This window comes from Fringilla coelebs, assembly GCF_963513975.1.
Source record: "Fringilla coelebs genome assembly, chromosome: 15".
In the NCBI taxonomy this organism is placed as follows: Eukaryota; Metazoa; Chordata; class Aves; order Passeriformes; family Fringillidae; genus Fringilla; species Fringilla coelebs.
The window spans coordinates 14,445,090-14,463,868 of record NC_140041.1 but is presented as its reverse complement, the minus strand read 5'-3'; the positions used below and the strand labels follow the sequence as shown (position 1 = coordinate 14,463,868).

At 44.3% G+C, this 18,779-nt stretch overlaps 1 protein-coding gene across 9 annotated transcripts in view; it reads right to left on the bottom strand.

The window, feature by feature from the left end:
* Positions 1 to 543: 543 nt before the first annotated feature.
* Positions 544 to 18,779, bottom strand: part of SGCD (sarcoglycan delta) — a 306,126-nt gene continuing 287,890 nt past the window's right edge. For 8 of the 9 annotated variants that reach the window (XM_084215999.1, XM_084216006.1, XM_084216002.1 and 5 more), the window contains 2 exons: positions 10,493 to 10,616; positions 544 to 8,823 (listed from right to left, as the gene is read on the bottom strand). In XM_084215999.1, the coding sequence (XP_084072125.1) occupies positions 8,650 to 8,823; positions 10,493 to 10,616 (298 nt within the window). In that variant the 3' untranslated portion in view covers positions 544 to 8,649. The remainder of the gene's footprint in view (positions 8,824 to 10,492; positions 10,617 to 18,779) is intronic. The other variant, XM_084216005.1, reaches the window with a different exon arrangement.

Here is an 18,779-nt window from a genome sequence, read left to right as displayed (position 1 = left end):
TTTTGTTTTGTCTTGTTTATGTGTTGTGGGGTTTTTTTGGGTTTTTTTATTTATTTAATTATTATTTTTTCCCAGGCAGACTCGAGCTCCTGCTCCCTCCACTGTGTGCAGGTGGGGATCTGTTCCTGGATGTGTGCACCCAGCTCTGGTCACTCCTGGAAAACCCTAGCTCCTGCTGGTTTGGAGCACAGGCAGCACCAAATTCTCCTTTGAGAGGTTTGTGATGCTCAGGCAGGACCTCAGTGCCTGCAGCAGGTCTTGGCTGTGATCTCTAATGCCAGGGCAGGGTGAGAAAATCTACAAATATAAGAAAGACTCAACTTTCCCCAAAGACAAAATCCTTTGTTTTGTTGATTACAGGTTTTCTTCCAACAGCAATTCACAGAAATTCTCATTCCATCTTCTGCAGCACTTTTGGCATAAATACATCCAGGTTCTTGCTCCTGTGAAACAGATCACTGCAGTGATCAACAAAAAAACCCCCAACATCTCTTTCCTTCTTAACAATCATTATTTTATTAATATATTTTACAAGATTGCAGTTGAAATCATTTAAATACAAACTTTTTTTTTTTATACAGAAAGTGTAATAAAGTTAAAATAGTTCCTTGTGTAATTCATAGCATTATTGCAATGCTTACAAAATTTTGCATAGAGTGTGCAAGGATTGATGTTATCTGATACAAAAAAGCTTTATATTTTCCCACACAACCACACACATACATAAATTAAAAAGAAAAAAAAAAAGCCAAACAAATCTGAATTTCGTCATGAGAACTGTGATAAGAGTTTAAATTCATTTTGTCCTGTTTACACGATCAAGGTCATTGGTGGTTTGCAGAGTAGAGGTCAGACAAGGTGTTTTCCCATCACAGATGAAAACTGCTGTAGCACAGGGGTCATGCCTTTTATGCTGCTGCTGTAGATGAACAAGGTTTCCCTCGACTCTCACTGAATGATTTGCTGTTGGCTCTACATGTACAGAGCTTTTCTGGGTGAATATTGACAACTTTATTGGCATTTGCTCACAGGGAAACGAATTCAAATACGGGGTGGGAAAAAATGACCAGAGCCACAAGGAAAATCCAGATCCAGCAGGTCAGCCCCTTCCCTGCTCCCAAACCACCCCACAGGGCAGATCCAGAGCCAGGTCTGGTCACAGTTCAGGGGAAGCTCTGGCCTAGGGAGGAATCCAGGTGTGGATGCTGTGCACTTAGCCCTTCTCTGACAAACACAGCGGACACTGCTGGCTCGGATCTGCCCTTTCTGAGGCTCCTGGCACACTCTTACTCTGCAGGATTTGTTCATCTTCACTCACTCTGATAACCCACAAAAAGGGAGAAGAGAGGGGATTCCTCCAGCCGTGCCTGCCCTCGGGAGCTGCTGCTCTCAGGGTGGGTTGTGAGAGCAGCACCCAACACGAGCAGCATCATTGATCCCACCCAGGCTGCAGGTGCACATCACCTGGTACCATCTGCAGAACCACCAGAACTGCCCAAGTGCCTCTTTATCCATCACAGGGCCGGAGGAGGACCCAGCTGAAGACAAAACCATCAGGCTGAGGTCACTCCCTGCTCTAGGGCAGCCACCCTGGAGAGATCCAGCCCTGCTGCGGGGGACTGGTGGGCTCTGCAGCTAAGGGAGTGTGGGAGAAGCTCAACAGCAACATTTTTTTTTCAGCTACAATCCAAGCTTCAGCAAAAATAGCACCACCCACAAATAACTGCTCTCTTGCTCTCCAGTGTGAGCCTGCCTCAAGATGTTTCGAGGACTCCATTATGAGGAAATTTTTAAAAGACCAAAGGACATACATTGCTTTAGGAAGAGAAAATGCATTTAGCAGGAAAGGTTTCAGAGGGCTGTATCTCCTATCAGTGGTTAAGCCTTTGAATGGGGAGAAAATGTAAGAGTACAATGCAATTTAAAATTCCTGTTACATGCAAAGATGCACATGACTTGTGCTTTGCAATGGGCCCGTTCCTATAACAACAAATATGCTGGAAATGGTAAAACTTTCCATTTGGGTAGGACCTGATGAGAGGCTCCAAAGAGCCCTTTTTAATCTCAGAAGAGAAGTCTGTTTAGCTGAAGCTGCATGTTTTTATCTGAAGCATTTGGTGGCACAATGTAAATGTAACATTTTCCCAGAAATTGCTCCTGATATTTTCTCTTCCTGGTGGAAAGTTTCAACCAACTAAATGAGGCAAACATACAATTACATATCATTTCACAGTGGATTTACCCCTCCTCTTCTTTAATCCCTGTTAAAAGCTAACAAAAGAGAAATCCATGGAGATCAGCTGCCTCAAAGGAAACCTGACTTCCTCTGAACAGGCAGCCCATCACTCCTGACTGGTGGCACAAAATCCCAGCCACCACAGGGCTTCCAGCTGCAAGAAGGTGAGACATTCCTGGGAGAGACACCAGTGCTAACTTTGCTGCAGGAATGACACTTGTAGCAAATTAATTTTTAAGGGACTTGCACATCTAGTTTAAAGCGATTTGGATGGGAAATCTCAGTGGGGCACTCTGATTGTATTTCCTTCTTCATTTCAGATAAAAATCCTGCAGCTTTAAATATCCTTCTTTTCCTGTGTTCTTTATACCGCGCGTCGCTTTTCACAAGGGCACAATACAATTCAAGTGGCAGGACAAGAGAGGCTGAAATGATAAAGCCTCAGGGCTGGATGTGCATAACCAGGGGCCTCTCAACCACAGCAGACTTAAAAGCTTTCTAAATACAAGCTATTCACTATAATTTCCATCCAAGCCCCAAGCCACTGTGGTTATTGTGGATGGAAACAACACCCCAGCAATCTTGAACAGCCCGAGCTCTGAGTGGTTTCAGTGACAGTAATTCCACTGAGCTCCATGAAAAGATCAAGCATAATAGCCACCATATTTAGTAAAATGGATGTTATTAATTTAAAGTATAATAGTGCAAAGGGACAGAGACGTTGACTGCATTACTGTGATTAGGGTGATGTCTCTCCCCATTTCTTCCCCTTCCCTCCTACCTGCCTTGTTTAATTCACTCCACTCTTGCTGGAATAACCTCAGCACCACGTCAGTGTTTAACCCTGCTCCACTCACAGCCATAAACTTGAGCTGTGAATACACAGCAACTGCCAGGCAGAATTCACCTGGAAGTCCCCAATTTTATGGCCACGCCACTGCTACATGCAGGATTTGGGTTTTGGGGGCTGCTGGAATGCCTGCTACCAAAACATTACACAGCAATTTCAGAGCTGAGGAAGAGAAAGTTAAAATGGGGAAAAGGGAACAGTTGCCAGGATCAGGTTCCTGAGCAGCCAGGGCAATAAAAAGGCTGGTATTTTCACACTCCAAAAGCACCAAAGCAGCGCTTGGCAAAGCTTGGCAGCAACACGCCCTGTGCTTGCTGGGGTGAATTCTGGATGATGACATTTCAGAATTTAAAATGTCAGCCATAAAAAAGAGCACAACCTCGAACTTTTTTTCTTTTTTTTTTTCTTTTTTTTCCTCTTTTTTTTTTTTTTACTGTAGGTACTTCTAAAATGAAATCATTGCAGCAGTTACTCTTCTCCACAAAGCAGCCACTGGGGCTCCTGCCCTGCTAATGCTCAGGTGAACAGCTGGCACCATTTGCTCAGTTTATTTATACTTCTAGCCCAGGCTGCTGTCTTTAAGCTTTCTGGGCTATTTCTCCACATTTCAGATTTCAGGTAACCTTGCCCTCTGGACACATTTCAAGATTTTTCACATTTTTTCCCTTTTCTCCCTGTTAACCAAGTCAGAGCCTTGCTGCCACTTTATTCTCTCAAATGCAGCTTTATGATACACCTGCATTTTTCCTACCCAGTTCAGAAAAAGCACCATTAAAGTTAATGCATTTCAGGCATGAGGGCAACCAGAGAGGGATGAACTTCTTGAAGTCTTTGGTCTTTGTCTCACTCTCTTTTGCAATGTGAAACTTAAAGCCATAAGAACAAACAAAGAAAATTGGCTTTTGTTGTAAACAAGGGTATATGAGAGTGTGTATTTGTGTGTATGTGTGAGCATCTTATGAGAACAAAATGAATTTTCTCTAGGTTGTGATGTGAGCTAGCCTTCCCAAGTCCCACAGGAATCTCCCTTTAACTCTGGAGCACTTTCTAGGGAGGGGTTTTTATTTACCCATCATTTTGCTATACCATATAATGCAGATTGTATTTTTAGGCTTACGCCTTCAAAGTCTGTTTGTGCAATGTGATATTTATCACAAGAGGAGGAAAAAACCCCACAACCCTTCCAAAACACAGCTGTTAGACAGCACATGACTGAGGTAACCAAATACAAATCACTCCTGCACAGACTCACTCTTCTAAAAAGGAATACTTAGGAGAGGCTTTATAAACACTGTGGTAGTTACTGGCTTCCCCTTGTGATGACTTCCTGTACTGTTAACATTTCTTTGTACTGTTTAACTATGGGGTAATATGCTTCAAATTGAATAAAAACCCCAAACAAACCAACAACCAGAAAAAGCCCCACAAAGAAACGTGGAGAATGGCCACAGATGTACAGCCAATATCAGGAATTCTGCTCTTGCTAATGGCAAAGTCTTTTTGCTTTAGAACCAACACAGACTAAACTCCATTGGGAGATCAACCCCATCTCCCAGATAGCAAAGGCTCCACTGAACTCAACTTCAGGCCCAATTCACAGGGAAATACACAAACCCCTGTTTGCCTCTGGCATTTTATCAGTGCTAGGTAGAGCATATGGATGAAATTTCAGTCAGGGAAGCTCTGGTTCAAATGGATTCAGAGAAAAGCAGCACACACAGGTGCAGCTACTGGGAGGGATTTCTGGGCAAGGAAGGAGGAGAAGGGACTCTCCTGCACTCGCCTTGTCCAACAGGAGAGCCAGCCACTCCACAACAAACTGGAGTGTGAGATGGCTGAATGTGTTAGCAGGCAGCTTTTTGAACAAAATGCCTGGTTTTTTGCCCTGGGATCTGAGACAGAGTCCTGTTTGCTCAGCTCTCACAGGATCCTAGAATGGTTTGGGAAGAAAGGGACCTTAAATCATCCAGCTGCAGCCCCCTGCCATGGGCAGGGACACCTTCCAGGGGACCAGGCTCCTACAAGCCCTGTCCAACACTCACTACCAGGGATGGGGCATCCACAGCTTCTCTGGGCAGCCTGTGCAGGGCCTCACCACCCTCACAGCAAAGAGTTTCTTCCTAATATTGAACCTAACCCTGCTTGCTGTCAGTTTGAAGCCACTCTTCCATGCCCTGTTACTCCCTGCCCTTGTCCAAAGTCCCTCTCCAGCTCTCCTGGAGCCCCTTTAGGCACTGGAGGGGCTCTGAGGCCTCTCTGGAGCCTTCTGTTCTCCAGGTGAGCACCCCCAGCACCCCCAGAGGGGCTCCAGCCCTCAGAACATCTTTGTGGGCTCCTCTGGACTCACCCCCACGTGTCCCCATCCTGGTGATGTTGGTACCCCAGAGCTGGACACTGCAGGTGGGGTGTCACAAGAGCTCAGGATCCCCTCCCCTGACTGCTTTTGATGCAGCCCAGACAGGACTGGCTTTCTGGGCTGTGAGTACACTTCAGCTCATGTTCTCCTCAGCCAAGAACCCAAGTCCTTCTCCTCAGGAATATCCCTGATCCATTCTCTGCCCAGCCTGTGTTTATGTTTGCCACTTGCTGACCAGCACAGCCAGCATCACCCAAACCAGTGTCTTAAAACTCAAGTGGTGTCCAAATGATCTACAGCTCCTTACAGGGTCCATTCTTTCTAGAAACAATTCCTCACATTTCAGCATAACACATAATTTTACGCTTTTTAAGATGGAAACATGGTTGTAAAATATATTGAAACAAGAACTTCTTTCAGTAGATATAATTAAGGTACCTTTTGTTCACCTCAGAGAAGCACCTGCAGTGATGGCACAGATGTTAAGGTCATTTCCTAACAGCTCCCCAGCAGAATTTCACACCAAGACATGAATGTCCTTAGCAGTTTCATGGCTGTTGTGACATGGGAAGGTGATAACCTCATCCAAGAGCCCAGCTGGGAAAAGCAGCTACTCAAAATTAATTTTTTGGGATGGAAACTGGGAGCAGCCAGAGGGTGGCACAGGGATGAGGACTGAGCCACTGCTGTGTCTGGAGCAGAGCACAGAAATCAGGAGCAGCATCCCTGGGAGGCTCAGCCCCTGAACGCTCCCAGGGCTGGGAAGTTGATCAGATTCATTGTCAGGAACTCTTCCTGCAGCACATGTCTTCAACTGCTCACACAGGATTTGGTTATGGATTGGGCCACGCTTGCTATGAGGTTTGTGATCAGTATTCAATGAAACAAGGGGAAAAAAAAATCTACAGTAAATGTAGGACTACGAATGGGACCTCAGTCATGGCCCCAGAGGTAACGTACGCAGTATTTTGCTGGATTTAACATGGTAAGAAAAAAAAAAAGTCTGCATCATTCTAGGTGCCCCTACAGTCTTAATGTATTTCATCAATATCTGTTTGAAGTTTCACAACCAGTTCCCAAGACGCCCTCCTGCCCCTCCCCCCAAATAAACTAGATTTAATAACAAGATAAATATGATGTGCTTCTCCTTGCTGAGTGCATTGACTTAAGGCATAGGCACAATTCCCCTCTTTGAACAGAGATGGTACAGTCCTGTGTCCCAATACAATTGTTACCCTGGGTGACCCTTTGCATTCAAATGTTGACTCAAGACATAATAATTACAGGAATCATTCATTATCAAATAGTTTGAATTCGTTAATTTATCAGAAAGCATAACTGATATAAAAGGAAAGAATTCAATCCTCTTTCAGGAATAAATGTTTTTGGGAGTGCTGCTTTGCTAGGCAGCAACACATCTCATCTAAACTCCATAGAAATCTTCTCTGAGTCCAATCAGTTTTGGATTAAGCCAGAATTGTTAATTAAAAAATAAAAAAAAATTTAAAAAAAATCAAACCCTGGTACTCTCGGGACCACAAGAAAATACGTGAAAAGCTGTAAGAAAAGGGAATTGGCTAAATTATTTCTAAAGATTTCTGTCAGCTATGTTTTATCTTGAAAATCACTTGAAGAATACCAGCTTTGGTTAGATATCACTAGGGATGGGCACAGATCTGTCTTATTTGCACTTGAGGTAATATTTCAATAGCATCTCAGTGGCTTAGAAACCTTGCTGTCCTTGTGAGATTTGTTGTCACTTGGAAACTTTTGCTTTAATTGGTATATTTGGTTTTTTTAAGGATTTTTACATACATGTGGGTGAAATTATGGGTCAGATTTCAAGGATCTGGGCTCTTACCATTATTTTCCAAAACTTCAAAAGTGGAAGTAATGTTACCAGATCAGATTTTTGTGTTTTATCCTGCCCTAGACTCCTAAACCTCAAAATAAAAAAAAAATGCAACCATGATAAGATTCAACCACAGAGTTTTGGGCACTCAAAATCTAGAGGAACCAGCATCCAAAGCCCTTCCTTTCAGTAATCTGGCTTTGTCACAGTCTTTATAAATCCTTTAAAAAAGTCTTTCATTGTCAGCATCTCTGATAATTGCAGTTTCCACCAAATCTAAGTGATCTTGGACTGCATATCTTGAAAAGAAAGATGACAAAAATTCTGGTGTAGCATCTACATTATATGCTTAATTTTATGATTTTCTCAGTTTTTAATTAATTTTCTCTGTTTCTACAGGTATTTAGGCAATACCCAAATCTTAAATCTTCACACCTTCACACCAAATACGTTCAAAATTGAAGGTGTTAATGGGGAGTTTGTAGGGTGATCCAGGACACCTGTTAGCAAAAGAGGTTCAGCAATTTTCTACTTAGTCCAACTTTCACAATTTTGTTCCTTCCAATAACTAAATACAACACCAGTGCCAGCACAGAGATGATTTCAGGTTAATGTTGGAGCTGCTGTGTCACACCTGAATAGCACAAGGCATCCTTGGCCATGCACAGGCCAGTGTTGAACCCCTTCAGAAAATCACATTTATTATTTCAGCAAGGTCTGGACTTTCCTGCTGGCCAAGTGCATCCATCTCTCCCAACAGGGAGCCATGCTTCAGGTGTTAATTAAAGAGTAATTTAACCTCAGGTATCTTGGATCACTGTAGGTGATCAGCACAGCACATCTGGTTATTTTGGTATTTTTAAAACAATTTCTTTTTCGTGCCACTGATTTAATGGCACAAAAATAATCAGAGATGCTTCTCTTCCCTTTGGATGGTGGTGGCTCTGCATTGGTTCCAGGGTCTTGCCCAGCCAGCAATCCCATTGCTCTGAGAACATGATCAAAAACGAGGGGTGATCATTGCACTGTCTTAATACAGAAGGGTCCAGGGGAGCATCAGATCCAATTCAGCAGATTGTACCAGTAAATTTTGGTGTGGGAAAGAGAAATGCTACACAAATGTAACAGGGTCACCCTGGGATTCCTTGTACTGAAACATCATTTTACACAGAGGATATATATATATATATCTTATATATATTTTTTTTATATATATATTCACACACACGCGCGCGCACACACAAAAAAAGTCTTTGATAGGCTTTCTGTGTTCTAGTAAAAATAGTTGGCAGCTGGATCTGTGAGACCAGAACTGGCTTTTGTGCTGCCTGTGATGCCCCTCTGCAAAGTGTCTCTCAAAGGCAGACGCTCGTGTTTATCTGGCAGGTGGAGCTGCTGCCTGCCTGAGACAGGAACAGCCTCCCGTTGGGACACACACAGAGCTCGTAGATTTTTTGCCTGGACCCTGCAGAAGAGGAAGATCCTTGAGGCAAGTTAGGTAGTTTGATTTTTGCAGAATTCAACGTTATCTGGAGTCAGAGGTGGTGAGAGAGAGAGAAAAAAAAAAGAGAGAGAATTAGCGGGGAGCTGTTGTTTCTGATTTAAAGAAAGAGCTGTTATTTCTGATTTCTGTGTTTAAAGAAGCTTCCTCCAGACAGCTCAGCTGCTGCAAAAACTGGGTAGGGAAATGTTCCAGGATGGGAAAGTCTGGTACAAATCCGTGTGGGCACCTTATCTGCCTTTACAACGACCTCCAGCTTGTTTCTGCTGATGTTCCCACCGTGTTTTCTTGGCTTTTAGCTTCCTGGGACTCCTCCAGGCATCCAATCCCAGGCTTGGATTGACCCAAGCAGAGGCACCCCACTGTCAGATAGAGAGCATGGATGGATCACACCCACCCAGCCACCCTGCTCCTCCACCAGCATCTCTGTCACTGTGATCCCATCGCCAGTTACACTTGCAGGCTCCCAGCACTGACTTTTATGTATATTTTATGTAGATTTAATGCATATTTTATGTATATGTGTAACACTTCCGTGTATATTAAAAATAATTCAAATGCTCTAACAGTCCTAAATTCCTCCTTACAAAACAACATAAGGCAAACAACATGTGGCAGCTCTCAGACATGTGGCAGCTGCAGGGGAGTGCTCTGGCATCAGCCAGAATGCAGTCAAATAACCTGAACCCCAGAATAACACAGGGTGACTGAGAATATCAGCAATGACAGTAAGAATCTCCCAGTTTAGTATCCACCCATCTCATGTCCTGAAAGACACAAGTCAATTTATGCATTTTAAAAGCAACTTAGTATTGAAAGCAACTGCCTGAAGTTGTGAAATGCTTTGGATTTCAATCTCAATGTATTAGGTAGGGTTTTTTTCTGGTATTTTTCAGAGGTTTTTTGGTTAACACCCATGGTGTAGGTTTGGACTGTCTTAAAAGGCAAAAGTTTAGAAATAATAGAAACTACAATTAAAAAAGCTTTCTATTTTTTACCCCTGACACTAAGATAGGTAAATCCTAACTTATGTGGGAGCCCTCTTGCCTGGAGGTTTGTTTTCCATGGGCAGCTGCTCCTGACAAGGGTGTCAGTGGTTTCTCCACTGGGAGATCCTCAGCCTCATCCTCTGGTGCCTTCCATCACTGTGGCAGGAGGAGGGGATGAGAAAACATCAAAACCATGTGCCCACATGATTTTGTGACACCAGAATAGGCTTAACTCAACACCTACTTTACTTTTGCTCCATGTTATCAGCTTTAATTGTTCTCTCTTTCCCTTTGGAAGTCTCTCCAAGTGCAACAACCTGTGTCTCCTAGTGTTCCCTTCCGTTCCAGAATGAAACATCAGCCACAAAAGCTTTTCAGATCAATACCAGTGAATTAAGCTCTTATAGAATAATATATGATAAAAGATTTAATTATGCCGGCCAAGTAAATCTTGTTTTAAAGTGACAAGGAAACAAAAAATTTAGGAGCAGCGTGCATTTTACAGCTGCATAAATCTGCTGGAACAACAGATGCTATTATCCATGCACTTTAAAAATAATGAATCAGCCTTTGCCACGGAGTGAGCCTGATTTGCATGGGATGTGCTCAGTCAGGGTGAGCAGGAGTGAAGTCAGGAGAGCCCGCTGTCCCCAGGCGTTGACAGACAGCAGCTGGGTGACACACAGCTCTGCAGGGCTCTGCACTCACCTCTCCATCTTTGGATTCAAGCCTGAGCTCTGTCCTGCACGTGGCCTTCAGGCTGCCGGCCTCGGCGTTGATCTCGATGCCCTTGGGAGCCTCCATCACCAGCGCGCGTGTGGGCGACTCCAGCCTGCAACACAGGGGGACACAGCTCCTGTCAGGCTGTGCTAAGCACCCTGTAACACAGGGGGACACAGCTCCTGTCAGGCTGGAACACCCTGCAACACCCAGGGGGACACAGCTCCTGTCAGGCTGTGCTGAACACCCTGCAACACCCAGGGGGACACAGCTCCTGTCAGGCTGTGCTGAACACCCTGCAACACCCAGGACACAGCTCCTGTCAGGCTGTGCTGAACACCCTGTGACACCCAGGGGGACACAGCTCCTGTCAGGCTGTGCTGAACACCCTGTAACACCCAGGGGGACACAGCTCCTGTCAGGCTGTGCTGAACACCCTGTAACACCCAGGGGGACACAGCTCCTGTCAGGCTGTGCTGAACACCCTGTAACACCCAGGGGGACACAGCTCCTGTCAGGCTGTGCTGAACACCCTGTAACACCCAGGGGGACACAGCTCCTGTCAGGCTGTGCTGAACACCCTGTAACACCCAGGGGGACACAGCTCCTGTCAGGCTGTGCTGAACACCCTGTAACACCCAGGACACAGCTCCTGTCAGGCTGTGCTGAACACCCTGCAACACCCAGGGAGACACAGCTCCTGTCAGGCTGTGCTGAGCCACCCTGGAACCCACGGGGGGACACAGCTCCTGTCAGGCTGTGCTGAACACCCTGCAACACCCAGGACACAGCTCCTGTCAGGCTGTGCTGCCCCATCCTGCAACACCCAGGACACAGCTCCTGCTCAGGTCCCTGTGCTGCCCCAGCCTGCAGCACACAGGGTCACACAGCCCCTGGGCTCCACGCTCCTGCTCAGGCTGCCCTGCTGCCCCTCAGACCCTGCTGATGTGCAGGTTCTCACCTGCTCCTAGAGGAAAAGGTTTGTGCATGGTGAAACACAGCACAGATCGGATCTGCTAACGTGCCATGCCTGCTTTGCTATGCTGGGCCAGGAGAAAAGGGGCAATGAAGGCACCCCCAAGGTCAGCCTGCTCTTATTTCTGGCTCAGCTTTCTCACTAATCACTGCTAACAGGGGGTATCAGCAAAGCTGAGCACCTACACAGAGGGTGCAGGTGCTTCTCTTCCTCAAACAGGAATAACTTAGTTCTGCTGACTTCCAACAGCCTGAGGTTTGGAAGGGTTCACAAGGAAATCAATGAAAGCAATCAGGCTGAAGACCCCAAAATTTGTGGTCTCCAGTCCTGGGCTCTCATCACACCAGGCATGACCATGTGTTCTGCAGAGCTTCAGCCCCTCCTGAATGTGGATACCCTGCAGGGCTTCTGACAGCCCCGTTACAGCCCTGTAGCACAGTCAGACCTTTAACTTCAGGGTCAATGCTGTAAAGAGCAGAAGCACAAGGTTCAGTCTTCCTTGTTCATCATCCATTTTTAGGTCTTCTATTGCACTTGTCTCCTTCTTATTTATAATAGAGTCTCTTATTACTCTCTGTCTTACAAATGGTTATAAAAAACCAACTCTCTCTCTTTGGGAATATCCTCTTAGTTGATTTCATCATCATTTATTTACTGCAGGGTCACAAGATCTAGGCTGTGGTCTCCTCAGGTGAGGCAGGTGGGAGGGCTGAGCAGAAGCTCCTCTGCTTTGCCAGTTTTGGGCTGGCAGCACCGACCAGAGCTGGGCGTGGGGCAGCCCAGCACCACCCCCAGCTCTCCTGGGCAGCTCTCAGGGTTTGCCTGCATCAGCTCTTTCTCTGCTCTCCATATATATAATCATTTGTGCATGTAAGTGTGCTCTTAAATGGACTCCTGCTGGCACTGAGACAACATTATGGGGGACTGAGGGAATTCAGCTGTATTTATTGCAGCCAACAGTTCAATAAAGCACAGGCAGGGCTCCCTCTGTGTGGCACTTTTCAAGTTACAACTTTCCCTCTTTTCAGGGTCTTCATATTGCTGCTTTTTGAACACCTTTCCCTCCAGACCCCAAACTTATCCATAATTTCCTGTCTGAATGAACTAAATCTAAATTTCAGGGAGCAATTGAGGCATATGCAGCCCAAGGAATGAGCATGGTCTCATGGTTAGCAGCCTCTACACAACCCTTCGGAGCTGCTTTTTGTTTTCTGCAGGGAAGGCACATTTTCTGTTAACTTCTGATTCCTTCCACTGGTATCACCCCTCAGCTGGTTCCTGTGTGAAGAACCTAAGGTTAAGACTGCTGTAAATCACTTTTTTTTTCCTGTCTGAATTGCAGCTTGCATGGAGGACAAAAAGCTGTCTGACCCGTATTTTCCCTGGAGATTTCTGCCCAGGGGCTCAGTACACTCTCACCCTTGGTGTAGCTCACAGGCTGCTGTTTGCCCTGAAAAACAAAGGACCCTCTGCCTGCCCTGAGCCCCCAGGATCTGTGCTGCCAGGGTCTGGCACACATTCCTTCTGCTCCACAGGCTGCATCCTCGGGAGGAGCAGCAGAGAGCTTGGGCCAGTTGTATCTTAAATCACGTAGCTAAATTCACCAGAGGATGTGTCCAAACCCCAAGACAGCTGAGGCAATCTGAGGATAAAATAATTCCTAAGAACACAGCCTGGTGACTCTCCAGCTCTCCAGCACCTCAGTGACTCTCCAATTTCTTTGATGTTCTGGCTGTCTCAATATATTTGTTCATCTGTTAATCTCTTAGCTCTTCTATCCACTGAGAAATAAATCTCCTAGGTACCAAACAGTGTTCAGACACCAGAGTGCAAACACCCTCCTTTGCAGCAGCCCTCAATTCCTGCTCTGTGCAGGGGCAGCCTCCCAGTCCCACACCTTTCCTGGAGAGAGAGGGAAAATCTGTGCAAGTCTGGGGGAGGATCACTAGAGGAGCTTCTTGCACATCTCTCCTTGTGCACACAGCTCCCCTGAACAGACACCTGAGTTAAAATTCAAGTTTTGAATAAACTGCCAGTGATCTGGAGTGTCCTAGACAACACTGGCCCAAAGTTTTATTCTCTTTCACATGTAACTAAGTGACAGAGTTCTTCTCCCTTCTCCACCTGAAGAAGTGGAATAACAGCATCTTGCAAACACCATGTGATTTTTGGATGCACTCTAATCCATGCAGAGCTTCTTTCCTCATGGAGGCACAAAGGACCCTCCCAACAGCCCCTGGTGTGACGTGGGACAAGGACACAGCAACAGCCAGGGCTCTGCTGCTGCTCCATCACCCTCCTCACTGAGCCCCAAACCACAGCCTCAGACAGCTGCAATCCTGATTCACACTGATTCAACCCAAACCCAACCCTTTAACGCTGAAAATACAACTTTAAAGCCGTACAACTTTTAAGGTTCTCTTTAGAACCTTAAAACTACAGAAATGTTTGAAAATACCACGACAGCAAAGTGCAGCTCTTTCAACCATGAACACCTTGGTCTGCAGCCCACATGGCTTTGTGCTTGTGCTGTGGTTTGGAGCCTGACTCTCCTCTCTCCTCCATGTTCCACATTGCTGTAAATCCATCTTTTTGGGACTTTTGTCCCAGTTTATGCTACTGTAAAGGAGGACAGGAAGGTCTTAAAAATTGTTTCCTTGGTATTTAAGAGGCATATGTTTGTAAGGGATTTCATTTGATGATTTTCTGATATCCTGAGTGAATCCCTGAGCCACCTGACCATAAACCAGGAGCTGCAAAATCTATGCAAAGCCAGAGAAAGCAGTTGGGGAGTTTATGCTCTGGGGGTTTGAGCAATGTTTACTGAACACTTTCATTTGAAGCAGGCGTTTAAGAGATGCTCTGCTTTTAAACCTAATTCTGCCTTCCAGAGCAGAACCAATTTGGAGACTAATAATGAAAGAAAATGATTTAGAGATGAACAGATAATTCATTCAAAATCAACATTTGTTTTCCAGTGTGATACTCCAGAGCTTTTAGTGGGATTCCCATCTCCTGGTGAGGTGTAAGCCTGTACTTAGAGCAGTAGGCTGGAAAGGTGGCTGCATGAATATAGATTGTTTCATTATTTGCTCCTGCTCTTGAATTTTCCGTCCCAGCAATTGGCACATAAGCCCTTTTTATTGACCATGGGTGCTGCTTATTTTTGCTCCAGTATTTGCAGGACTGGATTTTGACCTCTCTCCCAGAGCTGGGCAAGAAGGGTAAATGCAATGCTGTGCACAGTTACAGCTTGCTGAATTTAGCACTGAGATAAGCCACTGCCATGAAATTGCTTCTGTCCCACCTGCAGTCTCCTGGGAGGTGGATGAAGAGACATTCTCCTGTCTGGGTGACTCCCCACAACCTGGGAACTACTCCTCTGGATCCCAAGGTTTCATATAAGTCCAAAATTAAAAAAAAAAAGACACAAGTAACAGGATTTTCAGAACTGTCCAAGTTCCCAAGTTCCACTTATTACAACGGGTGTTAGCTACCTTTGAAAATCCCATTGAGCACCTAAATGCCATAACAAATCTGACCCTTAATCTCAGTTCTTAGTTCTGCAACAGAGGTAATAGCCCTTCCCAACTCCATGGGGAGGATGGCAAGATAAATATATTAGCAGTTGTGAAGCCTTCATATACTGCAATAACTGAGGCCAGGGAAGTCATCAGGGCCAGGGATAAATGTCTGGCACGTGGATAACAGATCCTTCCCAAGCTGCCCTGCTGGGCTTGTACCTTCACCAAAAATAGTGCTAGTCCTGTTCCTCCCCCTGAGCACACTCAGCTCCAGCTCACCACCCTCAATGGGCAGTGCCAAATGTGCCTCTTAAGCCCTTCTACCCCATCCTACCACCAAAGCTCCTCCTGTTTTAAAGAGAGGTGGTGGCATGTGGGCATCTCGCAGTGAACCCCTGGAAGTCAATGGGAATTCTGTGCTCCTGAAAGTCAACAGGGAAGAAAAAAAATTTCAGCATCATCCCTGCTTTGCTTTGGGAACTTCAGCAGTAATTTAAAGGAAATCAGCACATGAGTTTGTACTGTGGTTCCAGAGAAAATCATTCACTTGGAAAGATCATTACTTACCCAGATTTCTAGTTTTCATTTCCTTCATCATAAACAGTCACATTAATCACCTCAGCACCATGGAATCTATTTCCTTCTTGTCCCTCCCCTCACCCCTCCAGGACAATACAGCATTTTCCTTACTCTTATAAACAGCCTTTTGAATTTTGGCAAAAAAAAAGGGTATTAAAGATGTGCAGGCAGTATCACCTGAAGTTGGAAGCTGCTGATGGGCTTCCAATACAGGGAGCATAATTCTGTTAAAAAGTTAAATTTAATGTAAATAGTTCAGGAGGGAAAATTGCCCAGGCCCAACACTGATGCAAACATGACTTGCAACCCATGGCTTGCACCAAAGGCTACAGCAGAGGAGAGGGATGATCCTCAGCATGTGAAAGGACTTCATGTGAGCTGAGGACCTTCTGCTGCCACTTTGTAACTGTTCTCATTTTTTCTTTTTCTAATTTTTTCTTTTTTCTTTTTTTTTTAAACTAGGAATGGCCTCAAGCTTCAAAATTCCTTGTCCCCACAAGGGACTTTTTCTGTGTGGGGCACAAATGCTGCCTGCAGTATGGAAATGGGAAGAGAAGTTCATGCACGGGAGGTGAGGAGCATATGATGCAGCAGTGTGGTAACAGGAGCTAATTTAATTTTACTTAGAAACCTCTGGACTGAGAACAGAGCATGTATTACTGCAGCTGTAGCCCATTACCTCTAATGACTCTAATTATTTTTTATGGTATCCATCTGACCAGCCGTAAGATTCACGTTGAGCATAAAATTAGCCAATGTTAGCACCGTGCCTGCTTCTATCTCCTACAATTGGTAAATTGTGTCAGCAAGTAAACATGGAGCTCCATCAATTTGCTGGTAATGAACCAGCTTCTTCAGCTGAAATTTGTTTTCAATTTTAACTCCCTTGTTTCAATGAAATCAATGGGATCACCCATTCCCAGCGACTTACACTTCTGACTTCATTATTTGTGCGTTATCTCATATATGTCAACTCCTAGAACAAAACACAGCGCTTTTCTCCCTATTAACAGGAAGCTAATTAGGTTTTACTGGATTGCAAAGAAGCCATGCTTCGTTTCTATTTTTAGAATGCCTAGAAATGTTTTTTTTAAATTATTTTTAATTGTCTTTACTTGTATTGGAACAGAAAAATGAAGGAGTAGCAACAGGTTGAGCCTTGACTAACCTGGCAAAAACCTCAACTGAAACCTCAACTGAAAACTGAAAATAAGTTCAAGCAAAGTTTTGTCTCTGCCCTGAGCTCTCCCCTTCATCACTAGAATTCCTTCCCACTGATGTTGCCATTTCATGGGAAAAACACAGCCTAAAATATGGCAAGAACAGCGAGTCTCATATAAAGCAGGAAAGAGAAAAAAAGGAGCTGGCCTTGGTACATCAGAGCCAGAGGTTAAAATCCAAAGGATTTTAAATGCACAATGTCTTTTCCTGAGACACCATGATTTTGGCAAAATATGACCCAAGTGGCACAATACAAAAGCAGCAAGCACTCTGCGAGCTTGCAGAAGAGATCATCACTAAAAAGAAAATATGTATCCCTGTTATTTATTGCCTAGCATTGACATAAATCTTGTTTTCAATTACATGTTAATGAAGCACACCAATTACTGTTTGAATAGGGACATCTGATTACAGTCTCAATCAACAGAAATAAATCTTGCTTATGGAACGTTTCCAGGGTATTTTCTTTAGAAACATTAATTAGAGAAGTAAACAAGGATATATTATTATCATGTCATCCAATTGTAAATCCTGCCTATCACTGTAAATACTGGTTAGTCTGACAGTGTGCATCACCACAGTTTCCAGTGTTTATGCTGCAAATCTAATGAGTGACAATTCCAGTGCAGCCATAATCTGAAAGAGATTGTTATGGCTTCGGGTCCAAAACCTTATGCAATTTATAATGTAATACACTGAACAGTAAATGAAAATTATTTTAGCTATCTCCACAAACCACAGGTAATTCCCAAGCAAAACCCACCTAAATCTGTCAGAGACCTGACAGGTGCAGAGGTCTAATGATGCTTTATAGGAAATTACAGTTTTCTAATTGAGTTAGAGGTAAGTCTGGTTCAAATGGCAGGGGCTGCAACAAATTTTCTCATCTGTGTTTGGGCAACAAAGATGCTGAAGAGATTTTGTACAAAGCTGAGTCAAGAGAAAGATAAAAAGGAGTTGAAAATTACCCTTGTGCTAACTTTGTAAGCTTTACTGTTTCCTTGGATAGGGAACCTAGTATTGACAACTTTTCTTTCTCCTTTTTTAAATAGAGCTCTTACAGCCTCAAGGAATGCTCCATCACCAGCAGTGTAATAAATCTGTTGCTGGTTTTGGTAACTTCATCTCAGAGCCCAATGGAGCAGTTTATGTATTTTTCACCCAGTTGGAGTTATGGGTCCTGTGTTTAGTGAAATTTTCCTGAAGAGAGTTGATGCTAAAACAATATTCTTCTGACCATGTAATGGACATACCTTATTATCTCTTCAGAGGCCACAACTCTGTGAAAAGGGCAAACAGCAGTGAAACCATCACAGAGGAGGGCAAAGGCAGCATCAGGAAGATGCTCAGCTAATATTAAAAGAAGATTTGAGAGGGTCCAGACAAATGAGTAATCAGAGGAGTTTGTAGGGAGGGTATTGTCTTGCAGCACCAAGCAGGTGAGAACCAGCTTTCATTCTCCCTCCAAAAAAATGCCATTCCTCAGCAAGAGGAGAGGTTTGAACATATGGTTCCTCCCACCACACTGCAAATCCTCTGCTGCAGTCTTCCTGTACACTTTGCACTAGCTGAGGCTGATTCAGAGCACTAAAAAGCAGCAAAACTAAGAAAACATGCAGCAGTCAAAATACAACTGTAAATTCCTTGTGATTGCCTACCATGCCACAGCACAGGAATTGCTGAAGGCAAGGTAATTATGTAAAGTTGTCTTAAATGTCTTAGGGTAGTTTTGTTTTTGGTTTTACATTTAAAGTAATTTCTGGAATAGTTTACGAGAAGCCAAATATAGTACTTAGAAGACAAAACCTGAGATCAAGCAGATGATATCAAATTAATCTAGGGATAAAAATGACTGTGTAATACTATTGAGATCTAGTTGCATTATGAACTGGAGAAGTGGTGAAGGGCAGAGATTGTCTAAGAAAAAAGTGCAAGATTAATGTTCAATGAAGTGGAGGTATGGCTGAGAAAATTA